Genomic DNA, 17,605 nt, shown 5'->3' on the forward strand with positions numbered 1-17,605 from the left:
TCCAGCCCCTTGTCCATTAGTAGAGCAGACTCAGGGCTCCAAACTTCTTCCAAACAGATCTTCAAATTCTATGCCATAAGGCATGTGAATGAAACAGACTCCACTCACCATCACTTTCTCCACATTATGGCATCAGCTTCTCCACGACCCTGAAGTTGTCCTCTCCTCTTGACACATGGAAATTTCCATTTCTTTCATCTGAGTTCAGTCATGCAGTAGCAATCTCTGACACCAAAATAGTTCTTCAGGCTAAAAATGTCTGCGGGAAAATGTTATAACTATGATGATGTCAGAGACCACAGAAAATACCTTTACAAAATCAAGTTTTAACCTCCAACATTGGCACTGGATTCTGTTGGTGTGACAAGTAAGAGGCATAGCAAATCTGTGATGGGTAGATTTATTGTGAAAGAGTTGTAGTCAAATGAGCATAATCACTGAAATGGTATTGTTGAAGTGCTGAAGTTGATACTGTCTCACTTTGTATTTCCAAGTTTTCTATAAAACTAGTACTTAAATAGCCATCTGTACTTTTGAAAAGGTCCTGTTTGAATCACATCATAAGCAATTGAAAGGCAACCAGCCAAAATGGACATGCTGGGAAAAAAGAAAGTATAAAACATTACCAGTGCCAGCACAGCAGGGCTTGGCATCAAGGACATTTTAGAACATTTCCAGAATATCATAATAGGGCACTTTCTGTCCCCCACTTTTGTTGGTGAGAATGACTTTAATCACACTATTATCTGTGCTGGGCAATCTCCTATTAGTAAGAATTAGCATATGAAGAACTCTACATGGATGACATACAGGAAGAGCCATGACACATTTCAGCTGCAATAAATTTGGTGCTTCCTGTTTTATTCATGTTGCTACTCAACAAGCCAGAACAAATGTACTCACATAGAATTGAAACCAAAAAACTTCTCCTGACTAAATTTTATATCAACATTCTATCCACATATTTTGAATAAGATATTTTAAAAGCAATCTGTTAGAAATTCTCTGGTGCAAAATATTTTCAATATTTTTCCCATCCTTTGAAAACATTAAACAGCATGGTTAAAAGCAATATTCCCCTTCAGAGAAAATGCTTATTTTGATTGCCTTTCATTTCTACCATCAAAGTTCTCCAGCACTGTGTTCCTCTGACTAACTGGAGTAGGGAGGATGTACAGTATTATTAGAAATACAGATTCCTAGGCATTATCTCCTGGAAGTCTGATTTCCTTCATTTGTTTTGGGGCTCAGCATGAAGCATTGTGCACTTTAATAAACTCTACCTGCACATGACTCTTGTGCACACTGAACTTTGAGAACCATTGGCACAGAGACTGGCAGAAAGGGCACAGACACTGGTACACCGAGAGGAGTGTTCAGAGCACTCAGATTTATGTAGAAGTTTGTCCTTCCTTTGAGTACTTCAACATGTGCATTTATGAAGAACAACTGAGGGTAACAATTCAGTTTCACCCAAACTATACATAACAAAGGCAGGTAGAAGTAAAATCTATCACCCCACAATTTGAAATTCACAGACTAGATCCACAGAATTTATTTTAGAAAAGACCAAGAATATGGGTAGTTTTTCAAAGAGAAATGGAAATGCAGAGGTAGTTGAAATGCAAATGAACTTAAAGTTCTAGGATCATTAAGGGATTTTTATTATAAAGTAGTCCAAATATATCTGATGAGATTGCCTATGGTTTTTTCATGAATTAGGTAAGAAATACTTAAATTATTAGAATTTGTAAATCAAGTAATCTAACTATTAGAATATCATCATTATGACTTTGATATAACTTGTCCCATCATAAATTTTGTGTGGGGGCAAGCATTTGATCCGATGTCGATTTGCACCCACATCCAGTGCTGGAGTACTTAGGTTGGGGTCCAGATCCTAGCTTCCTGTTAATGCCCATGCTGGAAGGCAGCAGGTGATGGGTCAAGTAGTTGACTCTCTGACATCCATATGGGAGACTCCATTTGAGTTCCCCAGCTTCCGGTTTTAGCCTGGCCCAGCTCAGACTGTCATTGGCATTTCAGGAGTGAATTGGTGGACGGGAGATCTACCTTTCTCTCTCTCTCTCTCTGCCTTGGAAATCAAATTAAGTAAGTAAATAAGTAGCATATTTCACAGTATGGCCAGAGATTATTAACTGCAATGCTACTATCTAGATTGTCTCAGGCTGAAATAGTAAAGGTGGCCTATTTTTCTGTCTCTCATTGCATGTGAAAATATTTTAGCCTTTGAATTTTGGTTTTTAAAAAAATGACTTGAGTCTATATGGAAAAGTCTAAATGAAAAAGGATATATATATATATATATATATATATCCTATGAAGGTTCAGAACTTTGTGCTCCAATCTTTAGTAAATGTGATAGTCTAAGAAGATTGTCAGTGTTTACGTTAGCAATAAAATATGTTGGCTAAGTTTTGAAAGTCCAAGAGCAGAGGTGGGACTCCAAAACATGTCTGGAACCAGAGGGTCCAACAATGTCATCAGGAATCTGATTTTCTCCCATGCTTCACACTGCTTCTCTCTGCGATAGTTCCTTTGCCAGGCAGTCTCTTGTCCTGGGGCAGCTCTGGTGAAAATCTGTGGCTTCTTTCTGCTAATGTAGCAGCATAGTCCAACAGAGAGACTGCCTCTCCCCCAAAGAGGGCCAATAAAGACCCCAAGGTACATTTTCATTCATCTAGTTTCCATGGAATGCCTGCCTCTCTCAATGAATGGCAGGAGCTAGCATTGGGATGGAGGACTCTGAATTCACCTGGGATTACGAGGTAAATGCGCCCAAGACAGGGTCTGGGAAGGTGGAGTAGCATAGGCCATAAGGTACAATCGAGATGCTTTTTGGAATGGGCCTCAATATGGGGGGGAGGGAGGGAAACAAGCTAAAACACTCCCAGTTTTTACACCATGTCATGTAATCCCCAAGCCATGCAAACAAACCCACTGGAGGACATTCCAGTTTGGTAAAGTTTGAGAAGCATCTGCAGATGTGTTCATTTGTAAGTGTCTCTCAGTCCCTAAGCAAAAGGACCACAGTCCATCCAAAGGACAAGTGTGCAGATGCACCTATCAATGCAGCTCACTAACCCAGAGAGATCTGCTGCTGACAGTAACAGGAGGTGACCTCAGGTTAGGGACCCTGATAAATACCAATTTTGACTCCCTCATTTCTCAAGGATTTCTTTTTGTCTAATGGCTCCTTCTTTCTATTAAATGTTTCATTAATTTGTAAGCACATTCTACTACTGGAAGGGCTCCAGCTTGGGTTAATGTATGGGCTCATAGATTATTGAAGAAAGCTAACTTTTATCCTTCTGCATCATTAAAACACTTCTGAGTGAAAGTACCAGTTTGCTCAGAATATTAAAAAAAAAAAAAGAGGGGAGGGAGTGTGTTGTGAAGAAGTAAGTTAAGCCATGGCTTGAGGACCCACATCACATATGGGAGGTTTGCATCCCGACTGTTCCCCTTCTGATTCCAGCTCCCTGATAATGCATCTCTTCAAGATGGCAGATGATGTCCCAAGTGCTTGGGCTCCTGTCACATACATAGGAGACCTGAATGGAATCCCTAGCTTCTGACTTTGGCCTGGCTCAGCCTGGCTTTTGTAGCCATTTGGGGAGTGAGTCAGTTGAGGGAAGAGCTCTCTGACTCTCTCTTTCCAACTCCCTTTTCTGCCTTACATGTAGATAAAAACAAATAAATTAAGATTAAAAAAGAGAGGAGGGGAATAAATCATTAAAGGGAAAAAATTTGGAACTCTTCACATTAGTACAATGAATTGATTATATTAGGATAAAGAGTATCCTGGAGTGTTAGTTTCTTTAAGGAGAAAAATACAAAGGGTCTTGAAAATTTCATGAACAAAGTATATTATGAAAAAATTACGCAAGGATTTGAACATTTTTCTGCAGACAAATAAACACCTTTTAATTCCATTTTCCTTGAACTTTTTTTAGTACTTTATACTTTCATGAGGGTTTCTATTCATGTATAGCTTGGCAAAGCAAAGAACAGATAATATGTTAATAAGAACTTGAATCCACAGGAAGTCTTGTTGAAACTTAGGTGGAGAAATGGACTCAAGTCCCTGAATGCTCAATGTAATCTGAATATTTCATATGCTTAATAATTACAGGTCAGCCTCAGATTGAGACGCAGTGGTTGTAATTACTGGAAGGTCCACTCAGTTCTGTTTTAATATATGCTCTTGAAATCTGAGTTTATTTCAACATAATGGAAAAATTTGTACATAGTGGGATTTTTTTAGTTGAATTGTATGATTGATTTCACCTGAGAAAATCCTAGAATAATGTGGAAAACCACTGGAGCAGGATGGCACTGGAATACACTAAATGCACACACACACACACACACACAACATTCACCTGCTACCTCAGCTCACATTTGTTTTATTAGCCACACTCATCCCCATCTGCAGTTACAACTTCCCATTGAATTTCAATAACCCTTCCTCCATTACTTCACGAAAACTCATATAAACTTACAACCCTGTCAACTCCACTTCCACAAGCAACCAAAGGTCTTCAAGATGAAATGTCATATATGTTGTACTAGTTGGGAACATCCTAGCCACCTAAAATGTGTGAATCAGTATTTCCATTTCTATTATGTTTCATTCTGCTCCTTTGTGAAATGTTATTGATGACTTGTTTTAAAAGATTTTATTTATTTACCTGAGAGGTAGTTATAGACAGAGAGAGGGAGAGGCAAAAAGAAAGGTCTTCCATCTGCTGGTTCACTTCCCAACTAGCCGCAACAGCCAGGGCTGGGCCAATCAGAAGCCAGGAGCTTCTTTCTGGTCTCACATGTGGGTGCAGGACCCAAGCACTTGAGTCATCTTCCACTGCTTTCCCAGGCCTACTATATTAGCAGAGAGCTGAATGGAAAGAGGGGCAGCTGGGATATGGACTGGCACCCATGTGGGATGCCGGTGCCACAGGCAGAGGCGAGGCTTAGCCTACGATGCCACAGCGTCAGCCCCATTGATGAAGTTTTTAGTGTTGCTCTCCTAACTCCAGTTTTCAGCTAAGCCCTGTGAGACTTTTTTGCTTCATTTTGCAGAGGGTGATTTTTAGGAATATATGTGACACTTTATAATAAAATTTGGTTTACTAAGTGTCACTAAGACTTTCAATAAAAGTTTCAACTGTTTAAATATTGTAAGTAATACTCATAGAATGTGTACCATATTCTAGATATTTCACATACATTAAGTATCTTGTTTAACTTGATCCTAAAATGACAATATAGATGTATTTCCCCCATTACACTTATAACAGCAGTAAGTGCCATTTAGAGAAGTTGAATAATTTGTTTTCTCAATCCTAGCTTCTTATAGACAGTTTGAATCCAAAACTTAGCTCTCCAGGAATGCAGATTCCACTTCAAACAACACTGGCCATGTTCAGCAATGGCTGAACTGTGCTGACTATAGCAGCTTGAGTGAGAACAGCACACATGTTTCGCTAATAAGACCATGGGACCTTGGATCCGGACAACCTTTTGGTCAAGTCCAGGTGCCACCACTTATCAGGAGGCTTATCACTAGCAAGTTACTTACCCTTTCTAAATTTCAGAGTCCTGATATAAAATGTGAGAGAGCTATAATAAAAAAAAAAACTGACATTCATTGAGGGAGATAAATATCCCTTTTCTTCAAATGACAGAAATTAGAAAAGTAAAGAAACTTGATTAAGGTAGTGCCAGACATTTGTCTTCTAACCATCCGCTTGCAATCTGAGGATCAGGAGAGAAGCTGCATATAAGTAGCTTAGCACTGTGCCCAGTAGATGGCATGAACCTATTATCATTTTTATCACTGTTGAAATTTAGTCAAGAACATAAACAATTTACTACACAAAGAAGAACTTAAGAACCATTGGAGAAGTCCAAAAATTTATGTGGGATCTTGGCTGACTGACATGGGATCCGGAGCTGGGAAACACCTGTCGAGGAACAGTGAAGACTCTAATTCAGATGGGAACTGTAGGTTCTGTTCCTGGGGCAGAGAACATGAGATGCACAGGGCAGGGAAAGAGAGAGAGGAAAGGCAGACCACCCAAGCTTCCCAGGGGCATGGGTTTCACCCAGCAGGATGAACAATGGGGAGTTGGTGTCAGTCTGTGAGCTGGGAGGTAACATAAGCAGGGTTGTGTGCTGAGAGGACAAATCTGGCAAAGATTGTAGCAGAGTGACCAAGGGCATGGGTGGGGCAGTATCTGATTTATCAGGTGCCACCCTGCCCGCTTCCAGGTGAGTGTGGGTTCTCCTGAAGAGTGCATTCCTGGGCAACTCTTTGATCTGAGAAGAAGCTATGGCTTGTGAGGTTTGCAGTACAACAGGGCCCTCTATGGGCAACTTGCTGAATAGGTGCAGAGAAAGTTGAGGGAAGATCCTCACATTCACACAAAGAACCAAGTTTGCAGGAACCCTGAAATGGTAATGGAAGAAACAAAAGCAGGCTGGATGTTGATATGTAACAAGGCTAGTAATTGGTGTCCTATTTTTCAAACAAAACAAAGTTTTTATAGTAAAGCATCTTGGTTTCTAAAGGTGGACTTGATTTAAAACAAGCATTATGAAAGCCAAAGGATATGATTGTGGGCTGGATTTGCCTTCAAGTCTTCACACTTTCTTTAACTTCTTTTTAAATATTTCTTTCTTTCTTTGATAGAGAGAGAGAGAGAGAGAGAGAGAGAGAGAGATTGATTTTCCATCCACTGGTTCACTCTTCCAAATTCTCACAACACTCCAGGCTGAGCTGGACTGAACCCAGGAGCCAGAAACTCCATACAGGTATCCTACATAAGTAGCAAGAGCCCAAGCATGTGGGCCATCATCTGCTGCTTGCCCAGATGCATTAGCAGGAAGCAGGTTTGGAAGTGAAACAGCTGGGACTTGACCTAGTGCTCAGTTGGGATGCCAGTGGCATAAATGGCAGCTTAAACTTCTGCTTCATAACACTGGTCCCAGGCTTCATGCTTTCAACTTCCATCTTCCAGCCAGGAAGGGAATGTGGCAGTGATCTTTGGAGTCTAACTTTTCCACTTAACAGACAAGAATATTATATCCAGAAGGCTCCAGCAAAGCTAATAATCACATAGCTAGACAAAAACACAGGTCATTTGAGTGCCAATACATTGCGTAGATTTTTTCATGCTGTTTCCATTTTTGAGCTAAGCTGGACCACTGGTCCTATTTTTCTCCAAGTCCATGTGGGGATAGAGGCAGGGTTGAGGGTGATGAGATGGGAGGAGGGTTGATGAAATTTTACTAAAGCTACTTGGATGCCTCGCTCCTTTGCCATCAATGAAGGTAGTGTTGTGCCAGAGAATCTTTGTCCACAGATTGAGAGAGAGTGTTCCCAATTGCCCTCATCTCCTGCATCCCGGGAACAAGCCAAGATTCATTCAGTCTACAGTCTCTCCCCGGTGGTGCATTCCACTGTCAGCAGGCACTCCATGCTGTTTGTGCTCCACCCCAAAGCAGGTATGCATATCGTAATCCTCTGCAGATGACAGCAGGAAATTTTTGTCATTGGGCCATGACAAAGGTTACTTCATATATTATAAGGAAAGGAACTTTTTTCCATTTGTGTAAAAACTACTTGGGTTTATCTTGAAGTTCATCAAGAAATTAATTCCCCACATTAACATTTGCCATAAAATATTGGGAAGCAGCATCATCAAGAATTTAGATGAGGGGCTTTGGCAACAGATTTAGGTTCCAACTCTGTCACTTAAAAGCTATGTGACCTTAAACAAGTGGATTGCCTTCTCTAAGCCTCAATTACACAGGTGTGGATTAATAATGAGATTAATGCTTGAAATATTGTGGGTATGGTAGTCCTATTACATTAGTACTTCTACTTGGTTTGTTAAGAAACTTAATATTGTTTCCTTGGAAGCTGCAAGTATTGCCCACATTCAAGAATCATGTTTTGGGCAGGGGAGTGAAATATATTGACAGGACACATTTATTTACATGGATATTCTCAAGGAATCTTGCCGTGTAATTCTTAGGAAAATAAATGTCTTGGTTCCTGCACTCTGAGCTGGGCAGTCATTGCTTAACTAATTAACAGAAATTTCATGCAGAATTGGGAAGATATGCTTCTGAGTATGCTACTGCATAGATCTGTGCCAAAGGTTTAGACAGAAATGTGGACTCACCCGGATTAGCAGTGCCAGACTGTGACAAGTTAAATTTCAACACTTCCAGGTCATCTTGGCAGATGCTCATATACTGATGTCATGCAGTCATGATGTAAGTCATAAGGAGTGGTGTTTTGCAATAGAGAGATTCTGGTAACCCTCCCCATGAGTGTGGGTTGCGGGATATCAATATTTACATCATCCCACAGGAAGCATGTTACATTTTTTAATGCGGAGAACTTGGGTGGCTTACTCATAGTATTCTGCATAGATGGATTGTCCTGTGTTCAACATCAAAAGCTTAAGTGGCTGATGCTTGTCTTGTTATTTTCTTAAGATGTTTTTTCAATTAAATATAATGAATGGAAATCTTATTGACGTCACCAAAATGACATGTCGGAATTAAAGGATTAGATCTGTATTGTGCGAGAAAACACTAATAGATGAACTATGTTACAATTTCATCCTCTTTAAATCTTATGAAAAGAAGATTATATAAAAACATTAATTTGGGGAAAGAAGAGACAATGACAAGCAATTGTAATTCTATTTTTGTAAATTTACTGTCTGGGGTATGGCTGATACTACAGTGTTTGGCCTCACATCTGTCTCTAAAATGCAAAACAATGAAGAACTCATGAATATTGATAACTTAAGAATAGATTGTGTTCTCAAAGAATTGAAGGCTAGAAAAAGGGAGGAGAGACAATGGAGTATGAAAGAAATTGATGAGCCATGTGGTGGCCAGTTTGATTTACTTAAGATGCCAGAAACATGCATCATTTCTAAAAAATCCACCTGTCTGAACAATCCATTGAGTGATAGATGGAAAGTGTGGCTCTGATGCAGGGTCTTCACTGGTAGGGACTTACAGGGTCTTTTTGCATAGATGAAATGAAAGAGCTGAAACAACAGCCAGATCATCGGGCATTTATTAATTCTCTCACTTACCAGAAATTCCTTCCTGCAAACTCCAGCATGATTTTGTATAGCAGACTATATAAGTGCACTGTATATCATATTCTTAAATTTCTATACAAGTCTCATTGAGTGGATTTTATATTGTGAATAATATTGTTCCACAGGTGAAAAAATCTGAATCTCCATTGATATTCATTTGGGTTAACATTTTGTTGTAGCAACGTGGGAATTTTAATTCTTCATCTGATGTTGTTCTGATTTCAACTATATTGTGTTTACAATTGGACAAGTATTTATAGACAGTAAATATTTTATAAGCTTTAGGTTATTACCTTTCCACAGTCTAGCATTAATTCCTCTTTCATTGGGAGGCAGACCTTAATTAATTAAAGGCAGTCCTATGTTGGTGCTTCCTGGACTCTCCCCAGCTGTTTTACATCTTTTTGAAATCCTCAGAAAGATCATAGCTTTCTAGGTGCGGTCCTTGGAGTCACTGGAAGGAACCTTCCCTCCTGACTCCTGGGTATGATGTAACCTTTGCACACTGTGTGAGGACAGGCAGAAAGTGCTGATTTGCAAGTCATCTGCATGAAATTCCTTCCGTAGGAAAAACAAAGCAGGTGAAGTACCTTCTCCTCAAAGGAAAGCAGACTGTAAAGTTTTGTTTAGGAGTGAATGAATATTTATAACTAAGTAATGAATGGCTTGTTGTTGACTAGACTTCTTCTAAGAATACTCAAATTTGATCCTCTATGAATGAAAAATCGCTTTGGTCATGTATTTATAATAAAAGTCCATAAGTTTTAGATAGCATATAAAAAAGAAACATGGTAGCAATTATTATTCTTTAATTTTATTTCGTACTTACTTTAAAAATAAATTATTTTGTACAAATCCAACACTAAAATACACATCTAAGACAATATTCAGTGGTATATTTGGGGGTTAAAGGTGGGGAGGATAACCTCAGTTGCAGATATGAAATCTTTTTCTTCTCTGACTAAAATTTTAGAGCTACAAAGGCTTTGTAAGAAAATGAAACAAAACCTCAAAGAAATTAAGGGACCTGCAGAAGACTCTTCAAACTACGTAGGAAAAATATAATAAAAGAGAGAAGGACCATGATACTTATTTCTATCATTGATCCATTATTTCTCTCTATGTGCAAATCTGTTACCAAGTATTCAGAAATGATAAGGAAGGTTTCCATATGTTGTTGGCTGTTTAAAAAAATTCCTATGTCCGATTCTTCAGTTTCTACTTCAGGGTTAATTGGAGATTTATATTCCTTAGGAGAATTCTAGGATTTCTATCCAAACAAATGGTCTCCAGGTGGTAATTCTGCTGGTATTGGGAGGAAGTGGTGAATAAAAGCCTTCGGGGACCAATGAGTGGAGCACAGAGTTTGTAATCCATGTAGAAATAGAGATGCTTTGCCTACTTTGCAGTTGACATCCAGATAGTTTTCAGTCCTCAGAAGCTCTTTAGCTTATTCCATGTTTCACAGATAAACATTGCATGGTACAGTCACAAGCTGGGCATGAGTTTGCCTTGGACATGTCATTTTCTTTTCAAGGGTTTAAATAAAAGATATATGTGTGGTTCACTAGAGGTGCCATAATATTGATCTCATCCTCAGAGTTGACATCACATTCTTGTAGATACTGTAAAAGCAGCATATCTGAGATTAGGTCCATTGAGTGAGTAAACTTGAGAAGCTCCATCCAGGTGCTACAGAAAGCTAGGTAGCAAGTACATGAAGAATCCAACCTTGACATTGCTTTAGCTTTGCTATCTTGCTGATAATTATTCCCATGAAAACTTATATATGACATGGTCAGAGGCATGAAATTCAGTCTTTCTACAGTGAGAACAAAATCCACACAATAAGAGCAAACCCTGAGTAGGACTATGAACTTGACTTTCATCACTGTGGCTTGGTCACTGGATTCCATGGCCCCCTAAAGATGGAAAAGTTTAAAGACCAACGTTGAATTTTATCCTCTCATTTCATTGTGATCCCAACTTCCATTATTTTCAAGTCTAGTCAGTTTGGCAAGTTTTGTTATTTCATTTGAAGATTTCAGTTTGGGGTCCACTGATTTTTACAAACGCCTTGATGACAATTCCTTACAGTGGTCTCCCTCCATAACAGATGTAAGGTGATTTCAATTTTAGACACCTAAAACAGAGCATTGGTTTCCATGACTGCTCTTTGTGTAGATCATTGTGGATTATGTAAATGTGCTGGTGTAGCAACTACTCTTGTGCTCCACCCACATCCCCCTTCCCCACTGGTGGCCACAGTGCGGCTGTAGGCACTAACAGATCCATGGAAGTGTCTTCTGCAGAGGATAGCCCATAAGCAACAGCACACCTTGCCAGAAAGTTGCTGGCCGATTACAAGTCTGTACCCCCTACCTGCCATGAGCATCCTGTGTCCCATGATTATAAATGGTGTGAAAAAACAAGACTGCACATGTTCTGATGCCATTCACATTCTAGAGCTCCCTGTGGAACTGGACTGATGCTACATGTCAGCTAAGGCCACCTCTTTGCTTAGCTCCTTACTCTGCTCTGCCAGCTTTCTTTACCTCATCACAGCTCTCATCTTAGAGCCCTCCCTCAACCAACACATGCTCCGTAGTCCCCATCTCTGGCTCTGCTTCTAGTGAGCCTGACCTCAGACAGCTAAATTACGCTCAGAGTCCTTCCTCCTTTATCTCCTCCTCTACCTCTTTAGTATTATTTCTATGTTTTGCCTTTTAAGCAAATCTTCAACTGATGAAATAGAGATTTGATTCCCTCCAGGATGTAGTAGTTAAGCAAAGCAAACTTATCTAATTTTTTCCTAGGCAGTTTCGGTCATTTAAAAATGACAACTTGGAAAAGTATAGCAAGGGAAATATTTTTTTTTTTTTGTATTTCTATTGATGCATCTCACATTACTTCTTGAAATTCCCAAAGTTCCATTTATTTAAGAAAAAATTACAAGGCCAGCATTGTAGTATAGCAGGTCAAGCCTCAGCCTGCAACATCAGCAAGACCCAGCTGCTCCACTTCCTACCCAGCTCCCTGCTAATACATCTGGGAAGGCAGCAGAGATGGCCCAAGTCCTTGGCCCTTGCACCCATATGAGAGACCTGGAAGATGCTCTGGGCTCCTGGTTTCAGCTTGGCCCAACTCCAGCCATTGCAGTCATTTGGGGAGTGAACCAGCAGATGGAATCTCTGAGTGTGCGTGTGTGTGTGTGTGTGTTTGTGTCTCCTCCTGTCTTTGTAACTCTTTCAAATAAATAAAAAAATAAGTATTTAAAAAAAATTACTGTAGAGTGGGAAAACAACAGATTAGGATGAATATGTAAGTAAATTATATTTCTTGGTAGATGAAATTTATTTTCATGGGCTTTTAGCAGTATACAATGCCTTCTGAATACACCCCTAATTAATGTCTGGGAACAAAAATGGCCTATGTTTTTCACACACTTTCATTCATTTACTACTCATTTCTTGATTTTTTTACATAATAATCTTAACTCAGTGTGTATTGCGTGCTAAGCATGGTAGTGGGCTCTGAAAACACAACTGTGAACATATTTAACCCCCAGTACCTGGATACCTACTATCCTCCTCCTTTATAATTATGACAGAAGCAGACAGAGGTAAGGTGAAGGGAAATTGTAGGTGTAAATTAACTTGTTGCAAAATGAATGTGAAATTTTACAACATGTCTGAGACTGAGAAAAGCCATCAAATAAGTTATTTAAGGACTTGCTAGATTTATAGCCCTTTTTTCATTAAAAAAAAGATATATATCAATGTGTGGGACATTGTAGGGGCTCAACAAACATTTGTGACTCTATGACTTCATATTTTGTTTGTTTTGCATACCTTTTTCTTATGTAGCAGTAAAAAATAGCAAGAAAACCACTTAATAGCAATCCAACACCAATCCCAATTGCAATGTATTTTTCATAAGAATCCACAGCATATGAAGTTAAGGTCAAGTGTTCACACCTTTCTCCAGTATAACCAGTGAAACACCTTTTTAAAAAAAGAAAAGAATGCATAATTTTAAATCCCAGAATGTTAGAAATACAAAGAAATGAACCATTTCAAAGAGTGAAAAAAATTTCAATAAAAGTAAATAATTTAAAGAACAAATGCCAAATAAAAGTTTGTTTAAAGCAATGAAGTAGCTATGAAATTTGCAGTAATCATTCCTACCTTCCCCATTGGTAGATATATTCTACCACTCTTTTAAGAGAAGATGCTTAGTAAACCAATGATCATAAAAATGTTTTCTTAGTTGTTCTAGAAATTTACATTCTTGAATGTTTTTTGCTGTAGCATTTCCTTTCATCGTACAAAAAATCCTGTGAAGATAAGGAATTACTTTTGCGCACTGTTAGAAATGCAGATTGGTTCAGAAGTACTAGGTGGAGCATGGAGTTCTGTATTTCTACCAAGCTCCCAGGTTGCACAGATGCTGCCAGTCTGGAACTTTATTTTTGAGTAATGAGGGTTAAGCAGCTTAGAAAAAGATTCCTGAGGTATCAAGTCCAAAGAGGTCTGGCAAGTCATGGTCAGATGATGCCTCTTTCTTGCTAGATAAGGAGTGTGGAAACATACCATAGGAAGTGATAGAGGCATAAATTCACCTGTCTCTAGGACTTAGAAAGTTCTTTGCCATTACCTGCAGATGACTTTCTCTAACTCATGGTGGAATAGGCAAACACCATTGATGCAGTAACTATCATGCTCTTCCAGGCAAGGGTGGGAGAACTTCAAGGCCATGAGTCCTTCTCTAAAGTCAGCTAGGAAAAGGAGACACAATATCAATAGGTGAACTTGTCCTGTGTAGACAAAATTTTAAAATATGTGGAAAGAAGTCTTATATATTTTGGGGGTGATTAGACCTTGGAACTATTGATTCCCTTGGCAGATTGGCGATATTTACAAAAGCTGGGTAAATGTCATCTAGACATCTCATTAATTAATTTGAGGGTGGAGGCAGCTCGGTGGTTGATCCATTCTTTTGAAGCTACATAGCAAGGTCCAGAGACAATTGTGCCATAAGGTGGCAGCACTGGTTTTAGTCTTTGCTTATTTGAGCAATATTTCTGGACTATGTGCTAATAAATACAGCCGATCTCAGCCAAACTCTTCATTTCCTCCCAGGAGAAGTCAGCACATAGAAAGATTTGAACTTACACTTGGGGAAAAGTAAACTACATTTTTCATCCCTCCCCAGAGGACAGAACTGTAAGAATTCCCTTTTACTCTTTTGTGAACTACCAAGAGCAATTTGAGAAGGGAGCATTTTCTCCCACTTCAGAGGACAGATTGTTCTGACCTTCACAAGAATCCAGAGACAATGGTTTAGACATAACACAGATAAGACAGTATCTGTGAATATTAATTAAAAACATACTCAGTTGAGAAGCTCTGTGGGCAAAGTGCTGAACTTGAAATTAGGAAACTTTTTTTTTTATTTTTAACTCTAACACTATGATAGTGATAACAATAAATTAGCAAAATTTTGTAATCAAGTGTCCAGAAACTTCCTAGGGGAAACCTTCATGAAAGATTGTGTTCTGGCGAAATACTGATGTTTCAGGATGATTATTCCTGGTCTCTGATGTACTGAAAACACATTTGTAACATACTTGGTGTTTATGAAGTTACAGGCGATACTTAGAAAGACGTGAGTACTTGATTCCTTTTAGTAAACTTTAATTACTGAGTTTCAAGTTTTTCCTCCAGCAGAATTAGTGGCATTTTGCTTTGTCTTTATTACAAATAAGCATAGATTCTCATTGTGAGTTGTGCTATACCATATCATGCCTTGCTAAGGAGACTGAGAAAAATCTACTTCTCTGCTTGTAGGTAGAAGAAACCTAAAAAGCTTTCTTTCTTATACTGCAAATGTTACATCTTTGGGTACTAAGGTGCCAACAAGATATTACCTTGTGTCATTTCATTTTAGCTGAAAACACATTGTGGTATCTTAAAATTTGCATTCATGTTGTTGAATGAGATGTGGTGAGTATAATTTATCATTTTAATAATTCCAGGGCAGTGAGAATTTCCTATTATAACTGTGCTAGGCTATCCTTTCTTCAAGACTGAACAAGTTCAATTAACCAAGCCTGAACCAAGATTTGTTAGAAAATGTGAGAATAGAAAGAAACCGTTTCCAAAGAGATCCATACTAGACAGACATATATTTCCTCTAGGGAGAAGAATATTAATAAACTTTATGAACATTTTTAAAAATACTGGATATGGATACATAAGTTAAATAAAAAGAAGAAGGAAAAACTAAAGTCTTTCATCAAGAAAGCAAAGGAAAACTATAGAAATGAGGTGCTCAATCCTTTTTATTTTCTATTAGCTGTAACATGGAGAAGTTACCTCTGATTCACCATCAGGGAAGAGAAGTGAGTGTGCTAGTGCTAGGCATATTGCACAGTCAGCCTCTGAGAGTAAATGTACTTATTTGCTACAATATCATTGTATTCTACTAAAGAAGTTTCCTCTTGGATTCAGAAGACAGAAAGAAGTTGACACATTGCTTTTGTCTTACAAATTGATATTCAAAAAAAAAATCAAATGTTAAAATATTTTGTTAACTATTGAAAATTTAGGGGCCTTAGTTGTGACATAGCATGTTAAGCCACTGTCTGCAGTGAGTGCCAGCACCCCATATGGATGCCAGTTCAAATCTCGGCTGCTCCACTTCCAATCCAGCTCCCTGCTAATGTGCTTGGGAAAGCAGCAGAAGATGGTCCAAGTGCTTGGGCCCCTGCATCCATGTGGGAGACCTGGAAGAAGCTCCTGGCTTCTGGCTTTGGACCAGCCCTGCTCCAGCTGTTGTGGTCATTTGGGGAGTGAACAGGCAGATGGAAGATCTCTCACTCCTGATCTCCCTCTTTCTCTCTGCAACTTTGACTTTCAAATAATAAAATAAATTAAAAAAAAGAAACAAATAAAAAAGAAAATTTAAAATTGATGGTGAAATTAGAACTATCTAAATATTACTATCTTTCATATTCAGAAATAAAATAGTTGACTGAATCCTTCACTTGCCTGACTCTTAGATTTTTGCCTGGAAATCTTACCCACTCAGTCACACATCTTCATAGATAATAAGCTTTCCAAGTTCCCCTCTAGCAGTTCAAACTCATTTGAAAAAAGTACTGACTTTCAACCACAGTCAGAAGCCTTTGTCATGAGAATAGTAAAATGAAAGAGAAAATATATTCTCACTGTCCACAGTGAAAAGGGGTACACACGGATAGGAAATAGAGCATATACCAAACAAAAAACAGATGCCTCCCAAAACAGAAGTTTAACAGTATTTTGCTGAAAGAGCCAATTCATAATGAAATGTGTAGTTTAAAATGCCTGATGTTACTTTTATCATAAACTGAATTTCTCTCAAAAGTTAAAGAAAAGTTACTTGAAATACAAAAAGGGGGAGCAAATACCTGCTGTTTTGTTAACTGTCCAGTTACTTTGCTGGGCTGTGATTGGAGGCGTTACAGTCACGACTGCCTCTTTAGCCAAGGCTGCCATTGCTGTATTAAGAGGGAAAAGCATCTTTAACAGGTGAGTCTTCTGTGTGCAAGCAATGGAGCTTAAGTTATTCTCTTTAGTCCTGCTTCTCATTTGTTTTTATTTTATTACATTTAAAATCCATGACCTGAGTAGAGTCATTTCCTGTTTCTCTTTTATTCTCTTGAATGTATTATAATTAAGGAATACAGAAAAACCTTCATTTTATTAAGATAAATTTAATATAGTCATATAATACTTCAATCAGTGTAGTAATTAAATGTATCAAGTGTTTTTTGGTTATATAAAGCAAGTACTTTGGATACCTCATCAAAAAGTATAAAACTTTATTTGAAGAAGGAAGATATATTCTGTAAGAAAATAAATAAATCCAGATTCCTCACTCTGATCTTTGTCATGAACAACTGTTAAACATCACCTCTCTAATTCACAGAAAATAAATGCTACTTACATTTTACACTGAAACAAAGTTAACAAAACAAAAGGCAATTACCTACCATTGAATAAAAGGTAGACTGCTGTCGGGACTCCCCAAGCCATTTTCTGTAGTTGCTTACGTGGCTCTTCTCCTCCTAGGCTGATGGGTGGAAGGTTTTTATTGAGCTCCCTGAGTCTTTCTTGCATTTATATTTCATGAAGCGTCATCTCCCAGTTCTTACCAATCAAAAAAATATGTACTCCTGGCAGCGGCAGAGAGCCTTCAGGCACTCACACTTGTTTGGGATAGCTGTGTTATCTTGCCATGTGATCAGGTTTTCTTCTGAAACACTGGTTTCCTGTTACCTGTGGGCATAATCGTGCATACAAAAGTACTTAAAACAACAAAAAACAAATGTGAATTCACAAAGCCTCCCCTGGTATGAACAGAAGGACATCAGCTATGCTAGGAACCTACAAAGGATTCCAAAG

At 38.5% G+C, this 17,605-nt stretch overlaps 1 protein-coding gene across 7 annotated transcripts; it reads right to left on the bottom strand.

The window, feature by feature from the left end:
* Positions 1-126: 126 nt before the first annotated feature.
* Positions 127-17,605, bottom strand: EPGN (epithelial mitogen). 7 transcript variants are annotated; one of them, XM_051819704.2, is made up of 5 exons: positions 17,194-17,560; positions 16,609-16,698; positions 13,812-13,932; positions 13,007-13,159; positions 127-259 (listed from the first exon to the last, which is right to left on the bottom strand). In XM_051819704.2, the coding sequence occupies exons 1-5, from the start codon at positions 17,318-17,320 to the stop codon at positions 250-252; spliced, it is 501 nt and encodes a 166-aa protein (XP_051675664.1). In that variant the 5' UTR covers positions 17,321-17,560; the 3' UTR covers positions 127-249. The 7 variants fall into 7 exon arrangements, with proteins under 7 accessions (XP_051675664.1, XP_008265971.1, XP_008265970.1 ...); XM_008267749.4 differs by lacking the exon at positions 127-259 and adding an exon at positions 9,948-11,077 and having other exon boundaries at positions 17,194-17,553; XM_008267748.4 differs by lacking the exon at positions 127-259 and adding an exon at positions 9,948-11,298 and having other exon boundaries at positions 17,194-17,552.

The sequence above is a fragment of the Oryctolagus cuniculus genome, chromosome 8 (genome assembly GCF_964237555.1).
Source record: "Oryctolagus cuniculus chromosome 8, mOryCun1.1, whole genome shotgun sequence".
NCBI classification, from domain to species: domain Eukaryota; kingdom Metazoa; phylum Chordata; class Mammalia; order Lagomorpha; family Leporidae; genus Oryctolagus; species Oryctolagus cuniculus.